General features: G+C 40.9%; 1 protein-coding gene across 4 annotated transcripts; it reads left to right on the top strand.

Moving 5' to 3' along the window:
- The first annotated feature begins 5,780 nt into the window (after window positions 1-5,780).
- On the top strand, window positions 5,781-18,692 carry LOC133474959 (alpha-2,8-sialyltransferase 8E-like). 4 transcript variants are annotated; one of them, XM_061767175.1, is made up of 7 exons: window positions 5,785-5,912; window positions 8,289-13,739; window positions 15,309-15,429; window positions 16,144-16,182; window positions 16,310-16,451; window positions 17,515-17,711; window positions 18,046-18,692. In XM_061767175.1, the coding sequence occupies exons 2-7, from the start codon at window positions 13,628-13,630 to the stop codon at window positions 18,518-18,520; spliced, it is 1,086 nt and encodes a 361-aa protein (XP_061623159.1). In that variant the 5' UTR covers window positions 5,785-5,912; window positions 8,289-13,627; the 3' UTR covers window positions 18,521-18,692. The 4 variants fall into 4 exon arrangements, with proteins under 4 accessions (XP_061623161.1, XP_061623159.1, XP_061623157.1 ...); XM_061767173.1 differs by having other exon boundaries at window positions 17,509-17,711; XM_061767176.1 differs by lacking the exons at window positions 5,785-5,912; window positions 8,289-13,739 and adding an exon at window positions 13,789-14,046 and having other exon boundaries at window positions 17,509-17,711.
- The last annotated feature ends 996 nt before the right edge of the window (window positions 18,693-19,688 follow it).

Here is a 19,688-nt window from a genome sequence, read left to right as displayed (position 1 = left end):
TCATACTATACAGTATAACAGGTGCAATTCAATAAATTAGAATATTGTTGAACAGTTTCGTCATTATTTCGGTTGATTGATTCAGAAGTGAAACTCAGATTCACCGCACAGTGAAATATTTCCTGTTTTTACTTTTTATATTTATGATTAAAGATTACACCTAACGAAAACCAAAAATTCACCATCTCAAGAAACTACAATATATAAACAAAATGATTTTTTATTTTTTTAATGTAGAAATTTGTAGGAATTGGCCTTCTAACGGAACTACAAAAGTAACTTCTCTCTGATAAATTCAATAGTTCGCAAACTTTTTATGAGTACCATCTTTAAAAAAATATCTCGCCAAGTATCACAATCGTTACCAACATTAAAATATAGTAGTGTAACAGGCCTAAGCATTCATTTTAAAAATTACATTTTATTCTGCAAAACGTGTATTTAATACTATCGTGAGCCACTAACATGCACAGTTTGAAAATTAACACCACACTTAAATGTTGGGGGAAAAGATTTAAACAAAATGTATTGCACATAAAACTCAAAATTGTACCTAAATAAATGTTTCAGAATCAAACGGATCTGAACTCATTCACTGCCGTGCACGTTTATATTTGTCAACTGAAATTCAGCCGTTTACCACTCCTGATGAAGATACTCATTAAGTACATTTCTCATTGATATGGCATGGAATAGGTTCTCGCCCAGCTTGTCTGTGAAACTTGCATTTGCAAACCACTGTAATGACTAACAAACCCCTGTCGATGCTGTTGCGTCACTTTGGAGTTGAGATTAGTACGGATTCTGAGTTGAAGATAAAGATTTGGTGCTGACTCTCGGCTTGTCACGCCCCTAATGAGGGAGAGAAAGCCAACATGTTGGAAGTCGGACAAGTTTAGGCACCTCACACTTGAACGGAGCATAAGTATGCGTGTGTGCGTGTGTGTGTGTGTATATATGTATGTGTGTGTGTGTGTGTGTGTGTTTAGATATACACACAGGTGCTGGTCATATAATTAGAATATCATGAAAAAGTTGATTTATTTCAGTAATTCCATTAAAAAAGTGAAACTTCTATATTATATTCATTCATTACACACAGAGTGATATATTTCAAATGTTTATTTATTTTAATTTTGACAACTAATGAAAATCCCAAATTCAGTATCTCAGAAAATTAAGATTACTTAAAACTAAGTTGGGACTCCGTTTGCCTGAATTACTGCAGCAATGTGGCGTGCGTGGCATGGAGTCGATCAGTCTGTGGCACTGCTCAGGTGTTATGAGAGCCCAGGTTGCTCTGAAAGTGGACTTCAGCTCTTCTGCATTGTTGGGTCTGGCGTATCGCATCTTCCTCTTCACAATACCCCATGTTGAGGTCAGGCGAGTTTGCTGGCCAATCAAGAAAGGGGATGACCTTTTGTGTCTTATCCTCCTTGTGCAAGGTGTCAATGGTCATCTTTTGGACAACTGTCAGTTCAGCAGTCTTCCCCATGATTGTGTAGCCTACAGAACTAGACTGAGAGACCATTTAAAAGCCTTTGCGGGTGTTTTGAGTTAAGTAGCTCATTAGAGTGTGGCACCAGGTGTCTAAAATATTGCACCTCTCCACAATATTCTAATTTTCTGAGACACTCAATTTGGGGTTTACATTAGTTGTCAGTTATAATCTTCAACATTAAAAGAAATAAACACTTGAAATATGTCAGTCTGTGTGAAATGACTGTATGCATCATACAAATTTCACTTTTTAAATGGAATTACTGAAATAAATCACCTTTTTCATGATATTCTAATTATATGACTAGCACCTGTAGAGTCCCCTCAAAGTATTGGGAACAGCAAGGTCAATTCCTTTTGTTTTTGTTGTATACTGAAGACATTTGGGTTTCAGATCAAAAGATGAATATGAGACAAAAGTTTAGAATTCTAGCTTTGATTTCATTGTATTTACATCTAAATGTGTTAACTCAGGACAGAACACCTTTTGTTTGAACCCACCCACTTTTGAAGAGTGCAAAGTATTGGAACAGACATTAAATTAACTGAATACAATTTAATATTTGGTGGCATAACCCTTACTTCCAATAACTGCATCAAGCCGGCGACCCATTGACTCCACCAGACTGTTGCATTCTTCATTTGAAATGCTTTTCCAGGCCTTTACTGCAGCCCCTTTCAGTTCTTGTTTGTTTCTGGGGGTTCCTCCCTTCAGTCGCGTCTTCAGGAGGTAAAATGCATGCTCTATTGGGTGAAGGTGTGGTGATTGAAGTGGGCAGCCTAAAACCTTCCATTTTTTTCCCCGTGATGAAGTCCTTTGTTGTGTTGGCAGTGTGTTTTGGGTCATTGTCTTGTTGCATGATGTAGCGTCTCCCGATTAGTTTGGATGCATTTTTGTATGAAATGCCAGACAGAATGGTTTTGTAGACTTCAGAATTCATTCTGTTGCTACCATCATGAGTTACATCCCCAATAAAGACTAGTGAGCCCGTTCCAGAAGCAGCCATGCAAGCGAAAGCCATGACATTACCTCCACCATGCTTCACAGATGAGCTTGTGCGTGTTGGATCATAAGCAGATCCTTTCTTTTATCCATACTTTGGCCTTTCCATCACTTGGGCAGCCGTGGCCCAATGGTGAAGATCATCGCCTGCCACCGTGGGGGACATAGGTTCAAGACCCCAACTGGACCATCCCCCAGACTCACGGCTGTGGTGTCCTTGAGCAAGACACTGATACCCAGAAATGCTCCCCGGGTGCTTCAGCTGCCCCCTGCTCCAGTGTGTTCCACTAACATGTGTATGTGTTCACTGTGATGGGTTAAATGCAGAGAACAAATTTCGTGTACATGCATGCATGTTCATGACAATAAAAGATTCTTCTTCTTCTTCTTCTTCTTCTTCTTCTTCTTCTTATTTGATAGAAGTTAATCTGTCCAGAAAACCTTGTTCCAAAACATTTGTGGCTCCTCACTGTACTTCTTTACCAAATCCAATCTGGCATTCTGATTGATTTTGCTGATGAGTGGTTTGCATCCTGTGGTATGGCCTGTATAATTCTTCTCTAAAAGTCTTCTTCGAACAGTGTATTGTGATACCTTCACCACTGCCGTGTGGAGCATGGCAGTGATGTCACGGACTGTTGTCTTGGGTGTTTCTTCACAGCTCTCACAATGTTGCTGTCATCAACAGCTGTTGATACCCTTGGATGACCTGTTCGATGTCTGTTGTTCAGTACCCCAGTAGTTTCTTTCTTTTTCAGGACATTCCAAATTATTGTATTGGCTGTGCCCAATGTTTGTGCAATAGCTCTGATCGATTTTCCCTCTTCTCTTAGCTTGAAAATGGTTTGGTTTTCTCCCATAGACAGCTCTCTGGTCTTCATGATTGCTTAACAGCAAATGCAGTTTTCACAGGTGAAACCAAAAGCCAAAAACAAGCACTATCTAATGTGTAAGCAATCAATCTAAAAGGCAACACCTGAGCAACTACAAACACCCGTCATTCACATGTTCTAATACTTTTGCTCACTTGAAAAGTGGGTGGCTTCAAACAAAAGGTGCTCGGTCTTGAGTTGTTTAACACATCTCGATATAAATACCATGAAATAACAGCTGGAATTCTGAACTTTTGTTTATTCATCTTTTTATCTGAAACCCAAATGACTTCTGTATACAACAGAAACAAAGGAATTGACCTTGCCGTTCCAATACTTTTGGAGGGGACTGTGTTTGTGTGTGTGTGTGTGTGTGTGTGTGTATATATATATATATATATATATATATTAAAGACAGTATTTGTCAAGGTATTTAGTAGAACGTGTCGCGGGTCGCGATTATAAGAAAAGATGAGACAGTTCATGGTGTGAATGGCGAACGCCTTGTAACAAAGCCACACTACCCATGCGGTGAGTCAGTATTGCTCACGGTGTTTCCTAGTTTTAGATATGTAAATAAATTATTATTGTGCTTTAAAAAATGCCTTGATTTTGTTGTTTTATAATTTGAGGTTCACAAAAGCAACAAACATCAGAAATCAGTTTTTGGTGAAACTCACCCAAGTTCTACTGCTGATTACTAAAGAGCAGAAAAAGCTCAGAAAAAGAAACAAACAAGTGAAAGAGAGTCTCAGCTTTCTTTTGGCAGGTTGGGTGCCGATATTGTCACAGAACATAATATTTTGTGGGTCTTGAACGATCAGTCAAAATGGCAGTATGGGGAACTGCTTTGAAAAGAGCTTGCAGTGAATGAGTTTAAGATTAAATGCAAATGCATCCAACTTAAAAGTTAAATACAACTGAACTGAACTGTACTTGGGCAGTGATTATTTCGCATCCCACTAGAGGGAGCCCGTGTGCCACACTTTGACAATCACAGTTATAATCCATTGTTATGTGCCTGTAGTTCCTTATTTAGGCATACAATTGCAGCATTCTTGCATCAGTCAGTTGTAAGAGAACTTTTAGCTACATGAACAGATAATAGAAGCACTCCCAGACAAATATTTCCTCTTTCCCATGTAGTGGCGAGACCTAAATAAAGCGGAAGACTTCTTGACGCACTCACCTTCGATAGTCTGATACCTGCTGAGTGTCCGTATCCCATCACTCCCACATGTTCCGTGCCTTGTTTGGGTGCCATGTTGGCGTGCGTTCATTTTGGGCCCTGCCAGGTCGAGTTCAAGTGAGGCCTGCCGGTAAAGTCGTGATTATCAGGCCAGGACACGGCCAAGGGAGACACAGAGAAGCAGGAAGCTCTCAGCTCTCTGTTTCTATCTTGGGTAAGCAGAGATACTGATGTCAATGAATCACCTTCATGCCTCTGTTGATGATGAAAGGGAAAAGATATAGAAGCTTTGATCAGCCCTGCATGTTAGTTAGCACAATAGGTTCTCAAGTTATAAGGTGATCTGCTTCACTTTCGCATCCTGCAATACAAATCCAAGCAATTCCTTCAAGTCCAGGTAAATTTCAGAGCCTTACGAAGGTATGTGTCTTCTTTGTGTCTCATGAATCAAATTTACCAGCTACCTAATTATGCTGCTCTTCTATAATACTGTGAAAAAATAAGCCCTACTGTTTAAAAAGATTAGAGTTTTCGAAAGAATACACACATACAGTACCGTCAATGGGCTCTGTCAGTGACCTGAATCGGAAGGAATTGCTTCATTTTGTTTAGCCAAAGTCAAACGTAACACTTTTTTTATATCACTTTATGACATGATACTGATTTTTTCCCCCCTCTGTTGTGGCAGCAATGCACATTGTATTAAGGCACCACTGTACGTGTCATTGATATAACTAAAAATGTAGTTCTTTTATTTACATAACTGGCTGTCATTGCCAAAGCATGTATTGATTCTTCCGTTAAGCAAATAATTTAAAACACTTTCAAGAATATGATTTAATCAAGACTATAACATTGTATTTTATGGTTAAATGGGAAAAAACATCATCTGTGAATGTTACATAAAATGAGGTAAGTGTTTTAAAAATGTATGTAATTTTGAACTGGCTGCAGAAATACATGTCTCAAATGTTATCTTCTCCGTTATTTCCATAAAAGACTTTCAGGGGTAAAAAAAACATGAATAAAGAATAAACAATGCCATATGAGCAAATTTGGAATCCTTAAGGACATAGATTATTGCAAAATGATTCAAAATGTCTATTTATTAGAATTTCCTTTTAAAGACATTTTGAAGTGTACAACATTTGCCTTACCTGAATCACCATTGTAGTTTATTTCTTTCTGTCAGTTGTCTCCACGATTCCCTGCTGAGCCCACCAGAAGTGTCCTCAATGGTTTTAATCTCATCACTTCTCTATTTCTCTGGGAAGATGAACAGAAGGCCTGAAAAATGTAAAGGTGATGTTGATGAGGACCATCGGCCCTCAAGAGAGGACAGAAGTCAGTGAGTACAGCGTTATGACTCACTGCGTTCCGACGTTTGTTTTATTTATCCAATGTATCCCGGTCTATTTTTTCATCTTGGTTTATTTGAATGTTAAGTGGTTTCTTGGTTTACTGCTATCTTGGATGACAAATTAATTTGGGCGGCTGCTTTTGATTTAAAACCAAACCACCTCCGACGCAGTGTGAGAGGAACATAAACGTTAAGTAAAAATTGGATGTTTAAAAACTAAGTTATTCAAGATTAAATGCAAATGTACATACAAGTTAAATACAGCTGAACTGTACTCAACAAGTGTACCGTCCAGGATTAAAACAAAGTCGAAGTCACTGTAACATTTCTGCACAGTTTGAACATTTAATTTAGTAATTCTTTCACATACCACTAGAGGGAGCCAGTGTACCGTAAAACACTGAGTTGGTGCAGCATAACAGCAGATTTTTTTGGGTGGGCATGAGCATTTTTTGGGTGAATGTGAGAGGTTTATGGCGTTTGTGAGTTTTTTGTGTGAACAATTTTTGTTTGAGTGAGATTTTTTTGTGTGAATGTGTGTGTTTTTGGGTGTGAATGGTGTGTGTGAGAGTTTTGGGGTTTATGTGAGAGATTATTTGTTCTGAGTGAGATCTTTTGGTATAAGTGTAGTTTTTGAGTGACGTGAGAATTGTTTTGTGGGAGATTTTTGTGGTGAAAATGTAAGGGGTTTTCTTCGGTGTAGGTGAGGTTCTTTGTGAGGTCTTTCGGTGTGTGAGAAACGTTTTTGGAGTGTGAGAAGTTATTTTGGTGTGACACTGAGAGGTAAATGTTATTTCTGGCCTAACAAGGTATTCAATGTCTGAGTTTTTGAGCGAGAGTTTTGGGGTGAATTTGAGAAATATTTTGTGTATGGCAGCTGTGGCTCAGTAGGAAGAGCAGGTTGTCCAGTGACCGAAGCACTGGTTCAAATCCCGGCTATGACTGTTCGCATGTCGAAGTGTCCTTGGCCAAGACACTGAACCGAACCCTAATTTGCTCTCAGTGGGTCTGGCAGCGCCTTGCATGGCGGCAGTCGCCCATTGGTGTATGAATGTGTGAGTGTGAGTGGGTGAATGTGAGGCTTTGTAAAGCGCTTTGGACACTGTGATGGCGGAGATAAAGTGCAGTCCATTTGCCATTTGTATATGAGTTTTTTTGGTTTGTGGCATGTCAGGTTTTTTTTGTGAGATTTTTGTCGTGAATTTGAATTTTTGATGTGATGAGAGTTTTTAGGGGAGTCATGAGAGGGGTTTTTTTGGTGTATGGGAGAATTTTTTTAGCATGTGAGGTATTTTTTTGTGAGTGAGAGATTTTTTTAGGTGTGTGTGGAAGTGTTATTTTTGCCCCATACGGCACCTTCCAAATGTCCTTGTAAATACTCATGAAAGCAATACACTGCACCCATTTTCATCTCTAAGTATTTGCACTTTACTTTTGACTCCAAGAAGTTCTTCAGCAATGAAAAAAGCATTTTGACATTGGTTCGGACGTAGATTTGCGACTGAGGGGCGTGAGGGGCCTTGAAAGTGTCAATTTTTTACCCCCTGTTCGACGCCCCTGGATGCATCCATTGAGAGCTAATTACTGTATTGATATTTCCAATGGCTAAAGAAGGGCAGGAATTAATGCCTGGTTTTTGGATAAACACCGGACACATTCTGTAAATCTTTGATTAGCAAAGCAAATTTATTTGTATCGCGCATTTCATACACAAGGTAACTCAATGTGCTTTACATGATTGAAAGCAGTTAAAAACAAAGAAAAAAAACAGCTTATAAACATTGAAATCAAAGAGAAAAAAAATAAAAGTACAATTAAAACAACGTACAGTGCAAGAAATATCATTTAAAAATGGAAATGCTCTAAAAAGCATATGAAAAAAGAAAAAAGTTTTTAACCTGGACTTAAAAACATTCACACTTGGGGCTGATGTCACTTCTGTTGGCAACCTATTCCATTTGTGTGCAGCATAATAGCTAAATGCTGCTTCACCATGTTTGCTTTGCTCCACTATTTGATCCGAGTCTGTCGATCTCAGAGCCCTACTGCTTTATATTCAATTAGCATTTCTTTCATGTGTTCAGGACCTAAACCATTTAATGATTTATAGACCAGTAGCAGAACTTTAAAATCTATTCTAAAGCTGACTGGGAGCCAGTGTAAAGACTTAATAATTGGATTAATATGCTCTGAACCAGAGCTGCAGCATTCTGAATAAATTGCAGCTGTTTAGATTAGATTGAAATACTCCTATGTAGTACATACCACAATAAAAATCTGTATATTCTAATATAGTATTCTTCCCAAAACAAAATTACTTTAGGTGTGTGCAATCATTAGTGTTTGTTTTTCTATCACTTCCAGGAAAACCAAAACACTTTGGCAGCACGCATGGCCTCTGGAGTTTAACAGGCAATTTTCCAGACATGAGGTGGAACATGACTTTTTCTTCAACTTCATCTGTCAAAGCTGCCACAGAAACACTAGCAACTGATGGAAATTAACACTTGAAATGCAACTTCAGCTGTAGTAAAAGTGATAACTATAGATTATCTAAAATTCCAAATAGCTCTTGAGCACCCTCGAAACACCTCACACCTCTCTCTCGATGATTAATTTACATATCAAATATAACTGATGAAATGACTTCGTTGATGATTTCATTATGTTTTCCTTGTCATTATTAATATTAATAGTGATATTGTTTCATCACAGACATTTTGCATACAGTGGTGCCTTGAAATATGAGTTTAATTCATTCTGTGACCACAATTGTATCTCAAAACACTTATATCCCAAACCATCTTTCTCCATGAAATGACTGCAAATGCCACGAAAATACAACTCTATAATATTATAGTTTATAAAAAACACAATAATAAAAATAGAATTTAAATAAACTGTTTCTGCATCACTATTTAGTTTTTCAATTCAATTAATTGTGCTGCTCCTTCTGGTGTGCCCGCCTTACACAGTATACTATACAGTCATACGGTCAACTACCAGTAATGATGCGATCAGTATATTTGTTTGCATTCACTTTCATATGTATTAGTAATTAATTTAGCCTTCTTCTAAAAGCACACTTTGGAGAGCTTCAATTGACCATGACTATAATTTACTGTCCTTTATTTATCTGCAATTGTGTATTTAACACATTAAAAGTCTTGTACTAGAAAAAAATCGATTTCAATAATACCAACAGCAACACTTTTATCCGTGAATTCCACATAACAGAGTGGGATAAGCATGAATCTCCATTAAAAAGTTGAAAGTTTAAGTGTATAATTTCTTCATATTTTCATTAAGTGGCATTTTGACACACTGGTTCCATCATTAGTGTTGTTTTGGCAGCTCGGCTGACGTAACCAAGCAATGATGTTTAGCGGCCATGTGCCGAAGACTTGTATGACCACACGATTTGGTTCTCTGAAATGAAAATAACACACCCACTTCGAGAAGAAAAGTCCTGCTGAACTGGAGGAGTTACTTTCACATCCATCCTGAGTTTTGACTAGGACAAAATGTTTACTCTTGAATGTTGAAAATTAAGGAAACCGTAATATTTGAACCACCTCTCAATATGACGCTTTACAGTTAGTTATACACCGCAGCATACTATAACTAAAATAATAAACGTAAACCCTATGACGCCAAATGTATCACGTCATACTTGAGTTCTTGAGGCCTCTGCATCATCAAGTTTTATATTTTTATACATACTTTTGACTTTGCACGGCCCCAACTTAGTTTTTCAAGTTAAGTGCCTTTGCTTTTTTTGGGGTTGTTTTGTTGTGTTTTGCTTTGTGTTGCAAGCAAAAATGTGATTTACAATTGACACATCCAGACATTGAATATAACAGTACTCACAGCCATATATTATTTATCTCTGCGAGGAGCTGAGTCTATTCTGTATAAAGGTCTTATACTGCCCCCATGTGGCCAAGATGGGCAGCAGTTCATTTCACTCTCTGCGGAAGGAACTTGATTGTGCATAACATGAGACTTGGAAGTGGACATGAGCAATGTCATTTACATATCATGCTGGGAAAAGATCACCCAAGAGGAAAGAAATACTGTACAGTATGTGTTTGGCTTGATGTGTTGCAAATGATGGCTGTGATTTTTTTATACAACCCCACACGATATCCTTCAGAAATAAAACTTGATGACTCATGAGAATTCATTCTCTCAGAGAAATGTTCTTTCCTAATCGTGGCACAAGGTACTCCATATAATTACAGCTTCCATGACATCTGAACATGAAAACTGTATAATTTACGATCATTCTTAATTCTTTGAAAGACGTTTCATTCCAAATGTGCTATCTAAGTGTGTAAAAGGAAATAGAAGGGTGATGTATGACTTTTGGTGACTCTGTTTAATGTGTAGTTCATCAGGTGCGTGGGCCATTAATAGTCACAACTTCATCCATTTGTAAATACCAGTGAAGCCTTGTTATCATGAAATCTTTATCTGTGGAGAGGAAAAGATGATGTGATTCACATTTTTGTCCTTGTTACCGTTCTGCACAAAATTGTCATCACATTATGAGCGCTACCTATGGCGGCAGCGATTTTTACAAGTCGCAGTTTAGCAGATAGTGAACGGTTCTTTAAAAGGGGGGCCAAATGCATGTTTCAAGATGTTTATTGCACTCCCACTTCAGTTGAAGTTTACGCTAAAAGTAACAAAATACAGAGAATTACACATTGTGGATTTAACTAAACCACATCTGCTAGCTTAACGCAAACACACGATGCAAAAAGCCGTAGGCGGGCTCATGAAACTTGCATCGCTATTGGAGTAATTATAAACCTTTAAAAAGGTTCTATTTGAACACAAACGGTAGAGCAAACAACAACACTGCAATCACAGGGATATATTCTTTATCCTCTGCTAAAAACTACTAAGATTATTACAGCTTTGTTGAGAAGGTCTTCTGTTTCATAACACTGGGGAACAATTTGGAAAAAAAAATTCTGTTGCGTTAAGATTTTTATCCTGATTAAAACTAAAGTTTTATAAAACAAGCACATATATGTTAAGTACAGTATTTTTCATATTTTTTAAGAAAAAAGGGAATCTATATTCCAAAAACTTGACGTGATAGAGAAAACCTGAGATCAGTTTTTGATTCGGCACCCAAAAATTAGTTAAAAACAGCTGTCAGACCTAACTCAACAAAAATTGCGTTCCCCAGTGTAATCGCAGAATAAAACTGTTGAGGTACTGTAATAAGCCATGTATGTTCCAGGGATTCATCCATCCATCCATCCATTTTCAACACCGCTTATCCTGGGTAGGGTCGCAAGGTGCTGGAGCCTATCCCAGCTGACTTCGGGCGAAACGGCCGACAACCTGAACTGGTCGCCAGTCAATCGCAGGGCACATATAGACACGGACAAACATCCGCACTCACATTCACACCATCACTGAGTGGGAACTGAACCCACGCTGCCCACACCAAAGTCAGGCGAGTGCACCACTACACCATCAGTGACTTCCAGGGGTTCATCCATCCATCCATTTTCTGAGCCGCTTCTCCTCACTAGGGGCCGCGGACGTGCTGGAGCCTATCCCAGCTATCATCGGGCAGGAGGTGGGGTACACCCTGAACTGGTTGCCAGCCAATCGCAGGGCACATACAAACAAACAAACAAACAACCATCCGCACTCACATTCACACCTACGGGCAATTTAGAGTCTCCAATTCATGCATGTTTTTGGGATGTGTGGGGAAACCGGAGTGCCCGGAGAAAATCCCCGCAGGCACGGGGAGAACATGCAAACTCCACACAGGCGGGGCCGGGGATTGAACCCCGGTCCTCAGAACTGTGAGGCTGACGCTCTAACCAGTCGGCCACCGTGCCGCTCCAGGGGTTCAATGTATTGTAATTTCAAAGTGTGTATATTTCTTTGTTAATGTGGCATTACTGAGTAAAGGCTGTTTTGTAGTTTGTATCACTGATTTTGACATTGAACATGTTTTTGATATTTCCACTACTGCCTGAATTATAAACAGTTAAGAATTATAGGAGCCTAACTTACGCCCTTATTTTATAGATGTTAAGACTTAAGAACGAATGGACGACGAGTTACTGGGCAATTATATATACAGCGGCTGAAATAAGTATTTAACACGTCACCATTTTTCTCACTAAATATACTTTCAAAGGTGCTATTGACCTGAAAATTCCACCAGCTGTTGAGAACAACCCAAGTAATCCATTTACGACTTCATGAGCAGATGTCAAGGTGATACGTCTGTCTGTCTGACAGGTCATTCAGACCCGAGATTGCAGGTTTCTTGGGGACTGGAATGATGGTGGAGCATTTGAAACAGGATGGTACTTCGCACAGTTCCAGAGATCTATTGAAGATCTGTGTGAAGACTGGAGCGAGCTGGTCCGTGCAGACTTTGAGGCAGGATGGGGACACATGGTCTGGGCCTGCCGCTTTGTTAATCTTTTGTTGTTTGAAGATGCGTCTCACATCCTGTTTGTGGATGGTCAACGCAGAAGTCAGATGTGTGATTGTAGTCGGTGGTGTGGCTGGGTGGGTGTGGGGTGTGAAAGTGTCCTTTTCAAATCTGCAGTAGAAGGTATTCAAGTCGTTAGCTCATGTGCTATTGTTCTCAGTTTGGGGGGATCGTCGCTTGTAATTAGTCAGCGATTGGAATGCATGCTAGACTGATTTAGAGTCGTTAGCGCTAAACTGTTTTTCCAACTTTGCTGCATAGTTCCTCTTTGCAATGTTAATTTCTTTAGTCAGCTGGTTTCTAGCTTGATTATAAAGGGCCCTGTCCCCGCTTTGATATGCGTCCTCTTTAGCCTGGCGAAGTTGCTTAAGTTTGGCAGTGAACCACAGTTTGTTGTTATTGAATGTGCGAAATGACTTTGTTGTATGGTATACACACATCTTCACAGAAACTGATATAGGATGTGACCGTGTCCGTGTATTCATCCAGGGTGCCAGCTGAATTTTCAAAGACACTCCAGTCTGTGCAGTCTAGACAGGTTTGAAGTTCTATCTTTGCCGTAGGCTTCGCGCATTTAAGTTTTTGCCTGTATGTCGGTATTAAGGAAATTAAGCAGTGATCAGATGAGCCCCGAGCTGCACGAGGTTTGGCACGGTATGTGTTATTTAGTGTAGTATAGCAGTGGTCTAAAATGTTATTTTCCCTGGTAGGACAGTCGATGTGCTGCTTTTATTTAGGGAGGTCGTGGTTGAGTTTAGCTTTGTTAAAGTCCCCGAGAATAATGAGTCCGGACTTTTTTTTTCAATTTCGTTTACTTGTTCAGCGAGCATTAGCAGTGCGACATTCGTGTTAGCTTGAGGCGGAATGTAAACCCCAGCGAGAATGAAAGATGCGAACTCATGAGGCGAGTAGAATGGCTTACAGTTCCAAAACAGCGACTCTAAATGCGTGGTGCAGTGTGTGCTGAGCTCCGTGACGCCCGGACACCATTTTTCGTTGATATAGAAGCATATCCCGCCGAACTTTTGTTTTCCCCGATAACTCCATGACGTGGTCTGCTCTGTGAAGATGGAAGACGGGAAGCATCGGGGACAGACTCACAAAGCCAAGTCTCCGTATAGCACAGGGCGGCGGAACGTCCGAAGTCTTTACTGGTCTTTTGTCAGAAGATGAAGCTCGTCCATTTTGTTGGGTAGGGAGCGTAGGTTCGCAAGGTGGATCGATGGAAATGCCAATCTGTATCCTCTCTTTTGCGGAGCTTCACTTGGATGCCGGCGGGGTTCCCCCTACGTCGCCTCCATCTCCATGCACCATAGACTGCAGTCGCCCCCCCGGTGAGTAACTCGGGCTTTCATGATTGACAACTTGGTCTTTATTGTGTAACATGTAACAGTGAGACACATGACAGCCATGAAAGAAGCTTTGGCAACGCTTCCTTTGAAAGCAATACACAGGTTTAGCCAACAGATGGCGCTCATTTGAAGTCTGTCAAATGAAGAATGGATGACTGAATGAATGAATGAAGCAGTGAATCATTTCAGGCCAATTGTCTCCAAGTGATTCATTGCCTCAGCCTCGGCACCCCTACTATATTGTGCTGTCTCATAATACAGCGCTGGCAACTTTATCTGAGACAAATGGGTGAGGCCTGTTTTATTTTTTATAAAATTGGTGGCGCATGTCATGTCTGGCACGTGAGTGTCGCAACATCAAAGATGTGTTTTTGCTATATGTAAGCTATAAAGCCAACAATCCATATATGTATACAACTTTGAGTAAAGGTGGGCGTCACACGAGGCGCAACCACATATGGACCACCCCCGTCCTCACAGATTGAGAGCTGCGTGCGCTACCGCTCGGCTCTAAAAACTCCGGACTGCAAGTCTACCGGCCGGCAGCCTTTTTAGGTAGCGAAGGCGCAGCACCGCTCACCACAGTTGCGTATCTACGCTACAGCATCTCACTGTGCTTGTATCACTCTAAAAAAAATATTGTAAATGAAATATTTTTCCTGCGATTGGCTGGCGACCAGTTCAGGGTGAACCCCGCCACTTCCCCAGAGACAGCCGGGATAGGCTCCAGCACGCACACAACCACAGTGAGGATAAGCAGCTAGGCAATGGTGAGCAGGCTCATGGCAGGGGATTAAATTAGTTGGAGAGAGAGAGGATGAAATGAGAAAAATATCCATCATCCTATACCACTTATCTATCAAGTCAACAGGTGAGCTGTAGCCTATCCCAGCTTTCGGGGAGAGACGGGCTCCGCTCTGGACTGGGTGGCAGTCAATCGCAGGGCATCGTCTGTGTGGAGTTTGCATGTCCTCCAAGTGCTTGCCTGGGTTTTCTCCGAGTACTCCGGTTTCCTCCCAGATTCCAAAAACATGCATGGTACGTTGATTGAAGACGAAATTGCCCGTAGGTGTGAATAGTTGTTTTGCCCTGCGATTGGGTGGCGACCAGTTTAGAGTGTACCCCGTCTCTCGCCCGAAGATAGCTGGCATAGGCTCCAGCACGCCCGTGACCCTAGTGAAGATAAGCGGTTAAAAGGATGGCTGGTTGCAGAGAAGACTGGCGCTCCTCTCAGCAAACAACAGTACACCCGCATCCCTGCCCCTGATACATTTTGTGTATCACCGAAAAAAGATAGCTCCAATCAGCGTCTATGGGAGTGGTCATGCATGGCCTTGGTCAGACAGGTTAGAACGCAATGAGATGCATTTATTATTCCAATCCTGTGGCATAAAGGTAGGTAGAGACTTTTTACTGTCAGTTTTGTTCTTCCAGGTGATGATTTGATAAGTGGTACAGAAAATGGATGGATGGATTTTATAGCTTGCTGGTTTTGTTGCCAAAATGAAAATGTTAATTATCCGTATTTTCTAAACATGACTTTGTCAAAAGGCAGACAGAAACAACCACCAAAATCAATTCCAATGCTGAGTCGCAGATCTTTGAACATCGCTGTTCTATGCCTGGTGACCATCAGCAGCATCTTGTACATTATTTTGATGAACAACATGAGGTATGTACCAGTCATCGCTTTCGTTCCACTACTTATGTAGTAAAACACTAGTTATACTATTGGGTAATAAAACATTACTTAGCACAGGGGCGATGTGAGGTGTGTAAAATAAGCAAGACGTTCTAACTTTGTCCATCGACGTGTACTGTACATATCGTGAATTATTACTATTATTACTACTAATATTAGGTGGCACGGTGGGCGACTGGTTAGAGCGTCTGCCTCACAGTTCTGAGGACCGGGGTTCAAATCCCGGCCCCGCCTGTGTGGCGTTTGCATGTTCTCCCTGTGTGGGTTTTCTACGGGTTTCCTCCCACATCCCCAAAAACATGTGTGGCAGGTTGATCTCTAAATTGCCCGTAGGTGTGAATGTTGTGCGAATGGTTGTTTGTTTATATGTGCCCTGTGATTGTCTGGCGACCAGTTCAGGGTGTATCTTGCCCGAAGATAGCTGGGATAGGCTCCAGCACACCCGCGACCCTAGTGAGGATAAGCGGTACATAAAATGGATGGATGGATTACTAATATTATTAAGTTGTATTAGTAATAATAATAATAATATACTAGTACTACTAATAATAATAATATCATAACAATCATAAGAAGAAGAAGAAGAGGAAGAAGTCCTCATAATGTTGCATTCGATACAGTATTTCATGAAATGTATCTTATGCTTTAACTCATAAAATTTCTTTATTTAATGATACATTTTAGTGCGGTGGCGCCTCCGAAACATGACCGAGCAGAATTCAGGTTAGTGCAGACCTAAGCGGCCTCTTTTTTTTCTCGCCATCAACAAGCAGACTTAAGCTGACATACAAGGTAGCCGAACGTTGGAAAAAAAAGAACAACAAAAACAAAACCATTGTGGGTCCCACAGGTCCAACCTGAACAGCTGGTGTCGAGGGTTTGAGACGGCCATCGCCTCACAGGCCAAAATGCCCGTGGGAACCATTCTCCACTACGACGGAGACAACACTGAGCAGAAGGTGACGCCGGACATCTTCAAAACCCTCATAAAGGTACGCGGGGGAAAATAAGTTTACTAAAAATATGATTGAATTGAAATGTATTGCACATAAAAGTTAAGTATAAATTGTACCTAAATAAAAGTTTCAAAACACAAAAACGGCTTAATAATCAAATACAAATGTACTAAAATTTTAACATAACTGAACTGCCTGCGACTGGCTGGCACCGCCTCCTGCCCGAAGCTAGCTGGGGTAGGCTCCAGCAGCCCGTCACCCAAGTGAGGATAAGGAGTAAAAGAAAATGGATGGATGAATGGATAACTGAACTGTACTGAGGCAAGCATTCTTTCGCGTTACATTAGAGGGAGACCACTTACCTCTCGTGGTACATACAGTATACCATATTTTGAGAATCACCAATAAAGCGGGATATTCGAAAATTTGCAATATAGTGATATTCGGTAACCAATTGAAATTGACTGTAAAACTGTGATGTACAAGGGAAAAAAACAACACCAAACACACCAAAATATTCAAACAAACCACAAAATTTCATCGAACGACATTCTGCTGGCTTAATGGTATCAAAGAATATGAAACGTCACAGATGAGCTAATGGAAATAAGCGGAAATGTTACTGTACTCATAAAATTACAAACAACTTACTTTTACACACAGAGCAGCAAAACATACAAACAGAACATACAACAAAATGTTCTATGTTAAGTTATATGTATTGCTACAAAACCCTTTTTCTCGTGTATTAGGCTACTTACTACATTTATCATCTTACATGTAATAAACATAATTACCGGTATGCATGGCTATAGGTATAGTATTTCCTAATTCATTATATAGTGAACACCCACTATATACATGGGTCATATTTTTAATTGCATGCCTTCAGTGGATTACCATGTTGTCCCACAACATGCCAGGCAGCACTTAGGTCTCCTGGATGTACTGTAGATGCAGCGCAATTAAGCGCAAGAAGAAGAGGGAGTTGATTGGTTAGTTGGTTAGTTAGTTCACTTTTTACCTCTCAAATTAAGATTCCAGTGTTGACTTCAAATACGGGTCATTCGACTTTCATTGCGTTGATTTCTAGCAACAGCCGTTCTCCCAAAAGATGTTCAAAACGTGCGCTGTGGTCGGCAACGGAGGCATCCTGAAGGACAGCGGGTGCGGCGAAATGATTGACTCGGCTCAGTTTGTGATGAGGGCCAATCTACCGCCGTTGGACGACACATACGCCAAAGACGTGGGGGTCAGGACGGACATCGTCACAGCCAACCCCACCATCCTCATAAAGTAATACTGATGTCATGTCCCTTCTGATTCTAAAAAAATCCCCATAGGAGATAATGGAAACTGTTCCAGGGTTGATATCCTTAAAGGTTCACTGGACTGGGTTGATTGGTTGTATTTTCGATAAAAGTGCCAGTAAAACACATTACATTTGGGCCAAGTGGGCCTGTGACCTTTAAGGTCCAGCAGATAGAGAGCTGTTTGAAATAAAGCTTCCTGTGTGTTAGATAGCAGCCACTTTGTAATGTTTTGTAACGATTTTAGACTTCTAACCTGTCCCTGAGGAGCACTGGGGAGCTTTGAGATGCTAATCCCACCGGACTCTTTTCCCCCGCAGGTACAACTCTCTGTTGGATTTGGAATCAAAGCAGAAATTTGTGGAAGCAGTCAAGAGCTACGGGGAGGCCCACATCATCCTTCCCGCCTTCTCCTTCAGCTTCAACACGCTGGTGTCGACGCGGGCAGCCCAGACCCTGCAAGATTTCGGCAGCCCTGCTCGTGCCGTCTTCTGGAACCCAGAGTACCTACGCAATCTGTCCCGGTTCTGGGCCGCCAACGGCCTCAAGCCCCGTCGGTTAACCACTGGCATAATGCTGGCCAGCCTGGCGCTGGAGCTGTGCGCCGAAGTGCACCTGTACGGCTTCTGGCCCTTCAGCCAACACCCGAACGGACACACGCTCACCCATCACTACTACGACGACATCCGTTACAATTCGTTTTTCCATGACATGCCCAAGGAGCATCAACTGCTATCCGAGCTGTTCGAGCAGGACTTGCAAGTCGGGGATTGTCCAGCCGTTGGAAGGGTGTGACTCTTTTCCACCTTAGGAATCTTTTTCCTACCAACCACAATAATAATAATAATAATCGTAAACTGCTGAGATACTGTAATAAGCAATGTATGTTGCAGGGGTTCAATATATTGTAATGTAAACCTGTATAATTTCTGTTAATGTGCCATTACTGAGTAAAGGCTGTTTTGCAGCTTGTATCACTAATTTTGACATTGAACATGTTTGTGAGATTTCCACTACTGCCTGAATTATAAACAGTATAGAGTTATAGGAGCCTAACTTACGCCCTTATTTTGTAGATGTTAAGACTGAAGAATGAATGGACAAATCGTTAATGGACAATTTACACACACACGCACACACTCCGACACAGTGACCGACTAGTTAGCACATTTGCCTCACAGTTGTGAGGGCTCGGGTTCAAATCCGGCCTCGCCTGTGTGGAGTTTGCATGTTCTCCCCGTGCCAACGTGGGTTTTCTCCAGGCACTCCGGTTTCCTCCCACATCCCAAAAACATGCATGGTAGGTTGATTGAAGCTTCTAAATTGCCCGTCGGTGTGAATGTGAGTGTGAATGGTTGCTTGTTTATATGTGCGATTGGCTGGGAGTTTAGGGTGTGTCCCACCTTTTTCGGTAGGCTCCCGCACGTCCGTAACCCTAGTGAAGATAAGAGGATAAACTGTATGGAAAATGTATATAGAGAGAGAGAGAGAGAGAGGGGGGGGGGTGCACTGGGTCTTAATGGTCCATATTTCACTAACAAGTTGATTTTATGTATTTTTTGGTTAAGAAAATGAAACTGGTAGTCATGTCCAATAATATCAATCCATTTTGCAGTAACGGGTAAATAACTAATTGCCTTCGGAAAGCCCCCTTGTCATCCCCAAAATAGACACTATTTGACATTTGGTCAACATTTTAAATAATTTGAAATATAAATAAATGACATTTTCAGAACTAACTAAAACGGAGAGAATTAGTAGTGAACTACAACTGGATGTGGAGTATATACTCAGTGACAGGATCAGTCCACTATTCGTAATAAACATTTATTTCCAAACAGTTAATGAAGCCAACAGGCCTGCAGTAGAAAGTAGCATGTCCGATTACATATTTTTAACAACAAGATAAAAATTCAGTCAAGGTCGGTCTCGAGTACTCGCTCTTCTCGGTCGGCCCTGTTTC

Source organism: Phyllopteryx taeniolatus, chromosome 3, assembly GCF_024500385.1.
Source record: "Phyllopteryx taeniolatus isolate TA_2022b chromosome 3, UOR_Ptae_1.2, whole genome shotgun sequence".
In the NCBI taxonomy this organism is placed as follows: domain Eukaryota; kingdom Metazoa; phylum Chordata; class Actinopteri; order Syngnathiformes; family Syngnathidae; genus Phyllopteryx; species Phyllopteryx taeniolatus.
Note: the sequence above shows the minus strand (reverse complement) of the source record. Positions and strands in the feature narration are given on the sequence as shown.

Coding starts and splice junctions, on each gene's coding strand:
- LOC133474959 (XM_061767173.1), top strand. CDS start 13,628: ATGGAAATGCCAATCTGTATCCTCTCTTTTGCGGAGCTTCACTTGGAT. Junction 13,740..15,308: donor AGACTGCAGTCGCCCCCCCG/GTGAGTAACTCG, acceptor CTTTGTCAAAAG/GCAGACAGAAACAACCACCA. Junction 15,430..16,143: donor ATTTTGATGAACAACATGAG/GTATGTACCAGT, acceptor GATACATTTTAG/TGCGGTGGCGCCTCCGAAAC.